Source organism: Alosa alosa, chromosome 15 (genome assembly GCF_017589495.1).
Source record: "Alosa alosa isolate M-15738 ecotype Scorff River chromosome 15, AALO_Geno_1.1, whole genome shotgun sequence".
NCBI classification, from domain to species: domain Eukaryota; kingdom Metazoa; phylum Chordata; class Actinopteri; order Clupeiformes; family Clupeidae; genus Alosa; species Alosa alosa.
In genome coordinates this window covers 19591534-19604033 of record NC_063203.1, presented here as the reverse complement: position 1 = coordinate 19604033, position 12500 = coordinate 19591534, and the positions used below count along the sequence as shown (strand labels likewise).

The window sequence follows — 12500 nt, the reverse complement described above, 5'->3', positions numbered from 1 at the left end:
CCAACACAACCCCCCGCCCCAGCCCCCTTCTACCAACCGGGTGGTCAGATGCGAGTTGATTGACAGCCTCCCTCTCCTCTCACCCACCGGAGAGTGTTTCCTGATTGGATGAGCGTGTCGGCGTCCAAGGGCGATGGGAACCCCTCCAGATGAGGTCACGCTAATTTGTGATCCCCCATCCATTTTGTTATGTTTATCACTCATCCACTCGCTCTCCCCTGTGCTCTGCCTTGCATCCTAGTCCAAGGAGACTGAAGTGTGTGTGTATGTGTGTGTGTGTGTGTGTCTGTGTTGGGGGGGGAGTTGATTTTTGGGGAGTGAAGAAAGAGGCCAGAATTACAAGGGGCTTTGAGGAAACATCTGGGAGTGATTAGTCATTTCATATTTTCTCGATGTTGGCGTTGGATTGGTAATCCCCACCACTCCTCTTTTCCTCTCAGCTGTATGGCTTGGCGTGTTTTCACTCAGCCAAACAACAGCCTCGTGCCATCCTTTATGCACAACGCCAGAGCAGAATATGTCCATTTCATTTAGCATGACAGACATAGCAATTGGAATGTGTGCTGTCCCTGAACATGCAACACATCTCGTCACCACATCCAGGGAAAAGAATCTGCTTCACTTTCCTCTCTATGTGCTCTGTCCATTTTTCTCTTGGTTCATTTGCTTTCTGTTCATTTTTATGTGAGCTTTCTGAACGCCCTTCTAAGGATAGGAGGAGGGGGGGGGGTGGCACAATCAGTGGACCATGTCATTGTCATGGTAGATGTTTTTCTTTTCATCCGAGTGTTTCCTCTCCTTTGAGAGGCAAATCTCCTCCTCCCTCCTTTTGGCCAAGCGTTCGCTGCCGTTGCTTGCTCGGTGAGGAAGCTTACGGTAATCCGTTTAATTTCCTCTGAACAAAGCTCATTTGATCGTCCTGCACTGGCTTGTGTGTGGTATTAAGTCTTCTTCATTTTCATTAATGTTGGAGCCACGGCCGCGGGAATCTCATTTTAATTTGACATTTCGGCATCTGTTTTCAATTTCCCCCCAGAGAGAGAAGGAGAGAGAGAGAGAGAGAGAGAGAGAGAGAAGAAAAAACCTCTGAGGGAGGAGGAGTTTTTATCCACGGTGCCTTGGAGAGCAGACCCCTACCAACATCCACCAAGGCTCACCATGGAAAAGTCAAACAGATGAAGACAAATTCGTGCCTGCGCTTTAACTCGCTATTAGCCAGCGGCTCCAGTGCTACCGTCCACCCCTGGTCTGATTCATCAGGCGCTGTGCTGTGGGCCCTGTACAGGAGGCTGTGTGTGTTAGTGCAGATGTTTACCACTGTAAAAAGTAGCCCTGATCCATCTTGGCAATCAGCAGTTAGCCCTCGGGACGCTACGCTAAGGGAGTCGAAGGGAGGGGAGCTCCCGGAATGGGCGCGATAAGATGAGAGGAACATGTGTTATGAAATCAATCAGAGAGACGGATGGCGTTAGCGGAGGGCTAACTGCGTGCAGGCGGGTTGGGGTGAGGATGGTCCACTTTTTAGAAGGACGCAGTTTCTTCTTCTTCTTCTTCTTCTTCTTCTTCTTCTTCTTCTTCTTCTTCTTCTTCTTCTTCTTCTTCTTCTTCTTCTTCTTCTTCTTCTTCTTCTTCTTCTTCTTCTTCTTCTTCTTCTTCTTCTTCTTCTTCTTCTTCTTCTTCTTCTTCTTCTTCTTCTTCTTCCTTTCAGAGCTGAGTCAGGAGAGCAGTGGTCGGACGCCATGTGGTTATGGAGGGAGAGTGGAGAGTCAGCACATCCATAAACACACACACACACACACATGCATATTCAGGCCAAAACACACACATGCATGCACACTCAGGCCAACACACACACATACACTCACACGCATGCACACTTAGGCCAACACACACACACACACACACACACACACACACACATATGGGTGCATCACTTCTCTGCCACATACTTGTACATAGATGCCAGGACAAAATGGCATCCTTGGACTTAGGACTGTGATTTTTGGCCCATCACCCCCATCAATCTGTCTCTCTCCGTTATTTTCTCCTTCAGACAGACATGCATGCACACACATACATGCACACACACACACACACACACACACACACACTCACACACACACACACACACACACACACACACACACACACACACACACACACACACACATGCACCCTGTTTGTGAATAGCTGTTGAAACATTATATGTGAGGGAGACAGCTGCAGACACACATGAGAGATATGGAGTGGAGGCAGCACAGAGATATTAACACACGTGCAAGCACACACACACACACATACACGCACACGTGTGCGCACACACACACACACACACACACACACACACATGCACACATACACACACACATATACACACACACACACGCACATACGCACGCACACATACACACACACACATCTCCCCAGACCAGAGAGGCCGATTTCCCCTCCTCTCCTCCAAATGATAGAGTAGATAAGAAAGGCTCTGAATGGGGGAGGAAGAGGGTGAGGAAGGTGTAGAGAGCAGAGCAGGCTTATAATTCCCCCCTGAAATGAAAAGCACCTCACACACACACACACACACACACACACACACACACACACACACACACACATCTGCAGTAAGGTTGTTCAGAGTGCACAGTACCGACACCCAGCCAAGAGCTCCGTGGCCTAATCCAGCAGGGGCTTTGACTAAAGAGTTACATCTCTATTTCTGTCTCACTCTCTTCATTTCTTTCTTTCTCTCACTCTCTTCCTCTTCCCACTCTCCCTCTCTCTCTCCTCTCTCTCTCTCTCTCTCTCTCTCTCTCTCTCTCTCTCTCTCTCTCTCTCTTTTCCCCCTGACGTGGGGTGAGAGCCAGCAGATGTTCTGGGTTAGCTGCTTTGTTTGGTGCGATCGTGCTTTCGTCAGCTCAGCTTCATGCTGCGAGAGTGCAAGAGGAGAGAGAGAGAGAGAGAGAGAGGGAAGAAAGAGAAAAGGGATGGAGGGAGGAGAGGAGCCCGCAGAGGGAGGAGTGGAGGTCACGGACGAGAGCTGGCGTAAACACCAGGGAGCGGCAGGCGGTTCTGGGCTTGCTCTGCCACGGCCCTGCTCTCTGCAGGGACCTCCTCTGCTTGTGGTAGGGCAGAGAGATCACTGTGTCTCTCTCTCTCATGGTGTGTGTGTGTGTGTGTGTGTGTGTGTGTGTGTGTGTGCATGAGAGCGATGAGCGATAAGCACTGTAGGAGCTGGTCAGATCCCACCGTGAACTCCCAGCCTCTCACACTGATCACCCTCTCCCCTGCTGTGTGACTTCATTCACACACACACACACACACTAACAGTACACACACACACACACACACACACACACACACACACACACACACACACACACACACACACACACACTAACAACAGTACACACACACACACACACACACACACACACACACACACCCACACACACACTCACACTGTACCCCAGCTTCAGTGCTGATTTTCCTCTCTGTGTCAGGAGGTCGGGGGGTCACCTGTTTAAGGTCTCAGTGCAGTGCTCCGTAGTAATGGAAGCGCACCACTCCACATGGAGCCCTGAGAGCACACACATTTACTCCAGCAGAGAGAGCATTTGATTGGCTGTTGCCATTAGGCTGGCGTGAGCGGGCATATCAACTCTTAGAGCCCCACGCTGTGAGGCAACACTGGATACTGTTAGTAGAATGATGATAGCCATGCTCTCCCGGCACTTAAAAGGTGGAGGAAGTGTGTGTGTGTGTGTGTGTGTGTGTGTGTGTGTGTGTGTGTCCAAAAGAGACATAACTCTGATTTACATGGGAAGGTGTGAGAGTTGATGAGGGGAGTGGAGAAGAAGAGGAAGTGATAGAAAGAAGACAAAGAGAGAAAGAATGCGGCAGCATTCATTACCTTCCCCTCTCCTGTCTGAAAGTTGTTTCCTATGGTGGGATAGGTTGCCGTCTGCCTCCGCCTCGTCCTCGTCTCTGGGAGGGAAAAAAGCATGGCCTGCTGCGAGGTCGCAGGAGGCTGAAAGGGCTCTCGCAGCTCTCCACTGGCTAATTAGGCGCTTAGGGGGCCTGGGCAGGAATTTGTTGGCTGTCAGAAGTTCAGGTCTGTGCAGAAGTCGGAGTGTGTGTGTGTGTGTGTGTGTGTCGGGGTGTGTAGGTGTGTGTGTGTGTGTGTGTGTGTGTGTGTGTGTGGGTGGGGGCTGTCTCTGACTTTGATCTGTGGACCAGACTCAGCACAGAGAAGGCAGTGGGTTCACAGGCATGAGAAGAGTGGAGAGTGATATGTTGTGTCCTACACACAGATTCACAGATATTTCATGTACTTACCCTAATACATACAGAGACATATACGTACCCATATACTCACTATATAGAATATACATACCGGTATATAAGTTCATATACTCACATTTACACATGCTCACACACATGTTATGTAGATGCATACCTAATCTGCATTCTCTCTCTATCTCCCTCTCTCTCTCTCACAAACACAGACACACACACACACACACACACACACACACAGACACACACACAACCACACAAAACACACACACACACACACACACACACACACACACACACACACACACACACACACACACACACACACTGCTGTAAGTGCACACCACAAATGCACACCACACATGACTACACACAGATTCACAGATATTTCATGTACTTACCCTAATACATACAGAGACATATACGTACCCATATACTCACTATATATAATATACATACCGGTATATAAGTTCATATACTCACATTTACACATGCTCACACACATGTTATGTAGATGCATACCTAATCTGCATTCTCTCTCTATCTCCCTCTCTCTCTCTCACAAACACAGACACACACACACACACACACACACAGACACACACAACCACACAAACACACACACACACACACACACACACACACACACACACACACACACACACACACACACACACACACACACACACACTGCTGTAAGTGCACACCACAAATGCACACCACACATGACTTGGCTACTAAGCTGGAGTGGAGGGAGCATGCCTTGGGAGTTGAAAGTTTATGAGGACAGTTTTTTATGGAGGGTCTGCGCAGATACACTCTAGCTGGGAAAGCAATTACTGGCGTGGGGATCCACGATGGGTGGCTGTTAGACTTTCACGACCTGCTTTTCCGTCTCGTAAAAAAAAAAAACGGAGATTTTCATCTTTTGAACGTGATCGTGAGTAAGTTTGCTCTTCACGTCTGGAAACGTGACCGTGGCCAAGGAGAGACACAGTTCAGCTGTGTGTGTGTGTGTGTGAGTGTGTCCACCCCCTGGTTTATGCCGCGGAGCAGACTGAACCGGCCTCTGGGGGTGTGTCCTGATGAATCTGTCTCCACTGGCCCATCTGCACACGCTCAGATGAGTGTGAATGAGTCGCAGCATCTCTCATTTGTATCCCTTAAGAAATCATTTCCTGCTGTCTCATCTACTTAAGGCTTATTCCACCCTGGAGTGTGTGTGTGTGTGTGTGTGTGTGTGTGTGTGTGTGTGTGTGTGGTTGCATTTGGAGGTTTAAGTGTGTTAGTTTCCTCTAATGGTAGTTGTCATTGGTCTGCCATGAAGGAAAACAGCAGCTCTCCTCTGGTTCTGTTGTCATGGCACTAATCGGAATGCCACCATCGATTATCTGTGTGTTGGTGAGCAACTGGAGTTTGTAGGAAACTATTCATCAGTGTCCATGATCACAGGATGCAATTTGCAGATTGAATGTGACTAAAGTGTGATTGAGAGAGCTGCTGTTACATGATGTTGAACCATCTCTCTCTCTCTCTCTCTCTCTCTCTCTCTCTCGCTTTTATTCTGTTTCTCTCTCTTGGATTGCTGATTATGCATGTGCTTGTGATTTCATTCTATACGGAGAGTTTCCATTGAGTTCCCATTGACTTAACCCTTCCCTCTGTTTGGTTCTGCAGTTCTGCGAGATGACTTCAGGCAGAACCCGGTGGACGTGATGGTGGCGGCAGGTGAGCCGGCCGTCATGGAGTGCCAACCCCCCCGTGGACACCCCGAGCCAACCATCTCCTGGAAGAAGGACGGCTTCAACATCGACGACAGAGATGAGAGAATCACGGTAGGTCATCAAGTTAATGTGTGTGTTTGTGTGTGTGTGTTTCTGTACATGATTTTGTCTGTTCATGAGAACTTCAGTGGAAAAGTAATCCTCCATTGCCTCTCCAGGTTAATGTGCCCATCTGTTGGACACCATAACTCACGCTGTACTCATGAATAAAAAGTTGCCTACCCAAGAATCTGCAGCTATTCAACTCAACTTTTTTTTGGACCGACAACAGCTGCAGACCTCAACTCGAACCCATCCAGTACATTATAATTAATTGTGTTTTTTTTTTTTTAACTCTCTTATCCGCCATCATAATGGTTGCACACCCTATCATTAGTGCTAGTCCATTAGTCAGGCAACTGCTCATCCATTAACAGGGTGCAGATGAGCCGAGAGATTGGGCATCGGCACAAAGCGAGCCCCCCCCCCCCTCCTCCCACTGGCGCTACCACTGCCAAATGAGTCCATCGGCAAGAGACAGAGAAGCGGACCTGGTGGAGAAGGTGGGGTGGAGCGAGCGGTGGGGGTGGAGAAAAGTTTGTGCTGAGCAGCCATAGAGAGGCCACAGGGAAGAAGGGGGAAAATGCCCCCCCCCCCCCCCCCCCCCCACACCACTCCCTGATTTATCACGCCTTTGAAGCTCTCGCCATTAATTAGTCGGTTTTTAATTAAGAGCGCTAACACCGCGGTATCAGTCAGCATACTCAGCACTCGGTAGAAAGAGGGAAAAAGGGAGGAGAGGAAGTGAAGCGCTACACTGTTGGGCCCAGCCCTGGATGGAACTCCATGCTGCTCCGCTCTGTGGTACAACACAGCACTTCCTGTTATTTAAGTACTATGTACTTAAAAGAGGAGTGAGGAGGTGTTTTTTTTTTTTTTTTTTTTTTAAAATGTAATCAAGCCGCTGGCTTTAGTGAGTGTTTAGAAGCTCAACCTGTCATGGCCGGCGCTAATGCTAACATGGCCAAACAGAGAGAGGAAGGTCAGCGATTCAGCCTTGAGGAAGGTGTGCGTGTGTGTGTGTGTGTGTGTGGACTGTATATGTCTGTTGATTCACACATCATTGGACGTCCTCTACAATGGTTTTGCGTGCACATCTGCTTCTGCTGACTAATGTCTGAGAGGGCTAAGAGAGAGAGAGAGAGAGAGAGAGAGAGAGAGAAGGTGAGTCAGTAAAATGACCAGGCACTCAAACGCCCCCAAACTACCACCCTTGCAAATTAAAGTATTTTAAAGTTTTCCCCTGCTTTTGACTCAACTTTGGGCTTTAGTGCAGACACCACCCTCCATGTTGAAACTGATGCACTAAATTGGCTGGTGAGAGACGCCCCAAAAGCAGCACTGTTGCGCCTCTCCCACAGCACCACATGCAGACGTGTGTGTCATGGACGTGCAGACAGAGTCACGTGCAGGATTGAGTCACGCCGAGAACTCGTAAATAACACGCCCCTCAAAATCCCTCTGCTGCGGTCCCGACCGACTGCTTTCCTTCCTTCCTCTCGGACTATACCGGCCGCTCGGCTCACACATGGGCTTCAGCCCCTCGGCGGTCCCGCTCCTGCAGTTTCAAGGAAGCAGGCGACTAATCTGTTTGAAATTAAATCCAATTAAGCCAAGGCCAAGTCGTGGAAATACATTTGCCAGTGAGGAAGTGGGTTTAAGCGGGCTGTGTGTGCGTGTGTGTTTTGTGTGTGTGCGTGTGTGTGTGTGTGTGTGTGTGTGTGTGTGTGTTGGTGCTGCAACCTTGTTGAGACCTGTAATCTGTTCCTCTTCACTTGAAGGAACAATGAGAGCTTTACCCTGTCATCAGAGTCCCTAAACACACACACACACATACACACACAAGTAGTGACACATACACACACACACACACACACACACACACACACGCACATACACACACCTGGCTTCCTCTGAATGGTTAGCGCTGTTTCATCCACCCTTCAGCTAATTACACAGTAACACACACACACACACACACACGCACACACATCCACACCCACAAGCAGACAGAATATATAGTATGGGTGTGTTGATGAGGGCACAGCGACATACAGTGGAATGGCACGCTCTCTATTTGTTCTTCACAGAGTGCGTGTGTATGTGTGTGTGCGTGCGTGTGTGGTGCGTGCGTGTGTGTGTGTGTGTGTGCGTGTGTGCGTGCGTGCGGTGTGTGTGTGTGTGTGTGCGTGTGAGTGAGTGTGTGTGTTTTGAGTGTCTCCACATGTACAGGGGTTTGGCTGAGGACGGCTTTGCATGCCAAAGTCGTGGCGCTGGAGGGAAAGACAGAATAACGGAGGGAGAGGGCACACTCTTCATATGTCACCACTTAGCGCAAACACACGTCCCTTTCTTCTGCTACCCTCTGGCCAGCGTGTGTGTGTGCGTGTGTGTGTGTGGAGGGAGGGGAGTAGGTGAGGCCCAGGGTCTGTGACTGTGTTTGAGTTCTGTTCATCATCATGTGACCCCTTACCACACACAAATACTCACACACACACACACACACACACACACACACACACACACAGGCTGCCGGCAGATGATGGCCTTAGTCGTAATTCAATTGGACTTGCACTAAACATTGCATGCATAGGGTCCAGGTCTTGTTTATGAGCGGTTTCCACAATAACATCCGCACCGGCTCTCCACTGCAGCTCAGCAGGGATGTCCCAGCTCACAGGAGGACCTCTCCTCTTTCCTCTCACTCTCTACCCCCTCTCTCTTTCTCTTTATTCCTCTCTCTATCTCTCAGTGTCTCTCTCTCCCTCTCTTTCTCTTCACCCACTCTCTTTTCTGTCTCTCTCATAATCCCTCTATCTCACTATCCCTCTCCTCTCTCTCTCTCTCTCTCTCTCTCCTTCCCTCCCTCTCATCCTCACTGGTTGTTTTCTCTGTGCAGGCCAGTGTTAAATGGCTTGAGGAGCTCCATCAGAGCAGGGCTCTTAGAGCCCTACGTAACCCGGCCGACACGCCGAGTAGCCCACAGCAGCAGGGCCCGCGCTGGATGCAGGGGCTTTGTTTAGGAAATGAAAACACCCCTGTTTGTTTGAATGGAATTTCACACAGGGGAAGTTCTGAGTGTGTGTGTGTGTATGTGTGTGGGTGTGTGTGGGTGGCTGTGTCTGTGTGTGTGTGTGTCTGTGTCTGTGTCTGTGTCTGTGTCTGTGTGTGTGTGTGTGTGTGTGTGTGTGTGTGTGTGTGTGTGTGAGTGTTACTGATCTCTCTCTCTATATGGGTGTGTGTGTGTGTGTGTGTGTGTGAAAGACAGAAAGAGAGAGAAAGACAGAGAAAGAAAGACAGAGAGGGAGAGAGACAGAGAGATTGTGTGTTCCAGATGGGACAGCCAGAGTGAGGGCACTGCCACTGCTCCCCCGTGTGTGCTCAGAGCAGCGTCATGCATCCACTCAGAGCCCCGTACACTGAATTGATCGAGGCACAGAAGGCAGAGTGTGTGACTCGCATACTAACCCAAAGACTAGCTGATCACCGGACAAAAAAATATCTGGCTTTTGAACAGTCAACTAGAAGGCGAGTGAGGAGTTTTGGGAGGATGGTATCAGGGGAGATGAATGTAGGTTTTAATGTGACAAACAGCTGAGACGAAAGCTGCCACCACCAGTCCCACACACACACACACACACACACACACACACACACACACACACACACACACACTCACACACACTTTTCTGTAGGGGTGACATCTTGTCATTCTCCGCCACCATATTTGGGTCATCCTCCACCCACATGACTGAGGTAGAACATGCTACAGCATGTTGGAACTTATGTCGTCGCTGCCCACGTTCAAGAGACTGGCGTGAGACTGCTCTCGCCAACTCACTGCTAAAGAACTTTCATAAACAGGGAGCAGACACAGACAAAAAGCATTGCGTCTGGAGAAGCAGCGCAGAAATGCCTCTCACCATGTGTCAAACTCCACGGCTGGCGTGCCAACAAGTGTTGCCTCTTTTAATAGAAGCACACAAAACATCCATGCCGTGCTAGGATCAATAACTAACTTCACACCTGTGCGTGTGAGTGGCCCCCGCCCCAAACACACCCACAGACACACACACAAGACAAACACACACACGCGCCCGCGTGTGACAAACATACCGGAACGCGGCATATAAACATTTAATTTATTTTTCCAGACGCGCCATCCAAGTGGCATCCACAAGTCAACTAGCGATGGTAGCCATCAGCCTCTGGCATAAATAGCCTGCACATGGGCCTGCATTGTCTCACATCTCCACCGTTTGGGTGTTTGTACTTGCGGCCCATTATCCGGCTGGATGCCGACGCGCCGGGCGGTCAATGGGGGCTTTTTCGCACCATCAGCAACTGGCCAATGGCACGGGACAAAAGGCCTCATGGAGAGGCTGATAATGCCCGCGCATAATGGCTCTGATTTGTTTGTGCATTTCAGCAAACCCACAGCATTCTGTTGTCTGTCATCACAACAGAGGTGTGCGTGTGTGCGTGTGTGTGTGTGTGTGTGTGTGTGTGTGTGTGTGTGTGTGTGTGTGTGTGTGTTTGGCCATTCTAGCACTCCAGCATGTTTGGAGTGGAGCGGGGGAGAAAGCACCAGAGTGCCTCCTACTGAGTGGAGAGATGATGGTAACACACACAGGGGGGCCAGGAGAGGAGCCATCTGAAATGGAGTCTGTGTGTGTGTGTGTGTGTGTGTGTGTGTGTGTGTGTGTGTGTGTGCGTTTGTGTGTGTGTGTGTGTGTGTGTGCGTGTGTGCGTGTGTGTGTGTGTGTGTGCGTTTGTGCATGTGTGTGTGTGCGTGTGTGTGTGTGTGTGTGCGTACGTAAGTGTGTGTGATAAAAACCTGCTGAGGCATTTACAGGCACACTCTACACCCTCTTCATCACTATCAGTCATCCACCTGTTTTTCTTTTTTTTCATATACAGACACACAATCTCTTCTGTCGCTCACTCACATATGCACACACACACACACACACACACACAAACACACACACACACACACACACACACACATTCATTCTCCGTTCCACGTGCTTTGACCCGCGTCGGGCTTCTTTGTAGGGGATCACAGCCTGTAAGAGCTCCTAAGCTCTGGCTGACTCAAACAGAAACACAAGGACACTTCAAAAAGCCCTTAAGCACCACAGGGGGGGACCCTAAATAAACGCAGCCCACATCCAAAGAGTCCGGCCCTGTCCCTCTTCAAGCAGCTCTCCTTTCAACCCACCCGGCTCCTCATCTCTTTCTGTGTCTATCCTTCTATCTCTCTCTCTCTCTCTCTCTCTCTCTCTCTCTCTCTCTCTCTCTCTCTCTCTCTCTCTCTCTCTCTCTCTCACACACACTCTCTGTCACTGTCTCACTCTCACACACACACACACACACACCACTTCTCGCACACCCTTTTGCCTTTTTGTTTAAAGGCTGCCTCATTTTTTACGATGAATATTAAACAGGACTCTGGGGCTCGAGGAATGCCTGTGAATGGGGGGCTACGTGTCCGGCCGTGGCTGTGAAGTGGGCAGAAGGGCTCCCCAGAGAGAGGATCGCCAGCTGCGCCCAGCCTGGCTTCCTGACGGGGCTTTTTAGGGGGGTGCCAGGCATTCCAGGAGAATTGGATTAGCGGCGGCCGTTTGGTCGTGGGCCAGTTATCGTGTCCTTTTCTCTCCGGGTCTAACATTTCAGCGGTGGGGGTATTTTTACACACCCCTGTAGTTTCCCCTCGAACCTCACCATGGTCCCTTAAAAGCGAGCATTTTTTTTTTTTCTCAAAGATAGCGTCTCTCGCCAAAACGAAAGATCAATCACTTGCGAGTCCGTCCGGAGCACTCTCGTCCTTCGTACCTCCTGCCCGTGGAGTGGAGCGGTCAGTCCTGCGGTATCCCTCCTCTCTTCTCCTCTCTTCTCCTCTCTTCTCTCTTCTCCTCTCTTCTCCTCTCTTGTTTTATGGCACCTGCAGTTGTCCGAGCCGATCGAGCATGTAACACAGCGAGTGGAACTCAATGAGACATGACGTAGCACGTCGTAAAGTGAACACACATGTAGGGAAATGTGCTTAACTACGAAATGCAGGAACCTGTGCTCTCTGGCTAGAGTGGTGTTGCGTGCCTCACTCCCCCCCCCCCCAACCCCGACCCCATCACACACACACACACACACACAGTACCCATTCACTGATAGTACCAGGATGCATTAGTGAGGTGAGAGCAGAGGGGGTGCTAGAGATGGTGATGAAGGAAGAAATAGACAGAGGGAGGAACACACACACACACACACACACACACACACACACACACACACTCACACACACGGACACACAGACACGCACACACACACACACACACAGACACACGCACGCACACACACACACGCACACAAACACACACA

At 49.9% G+C, this 12500-nt stretch overlaps 1 protein-coding gene across 1 annotated transcript in view; it reads left to right on the top strand.

Moving 5' to 3' along the window:
• The window catches only part of robo1 (roundabout, axon guidance receptor, homolog 1 (Drosophila)), a 279922-nt gene that overhangs the window by 212570 nt on the left and 54852 nt on the right, over positions 1-12500 (top strand). The window contains 1 exon segment of the mRNA XM_048264324.1: positions 5974-6131. Within this exon segment, the coding sequence (XP_048120281.1) occupies positions 5974-6131 (158 nt within the window).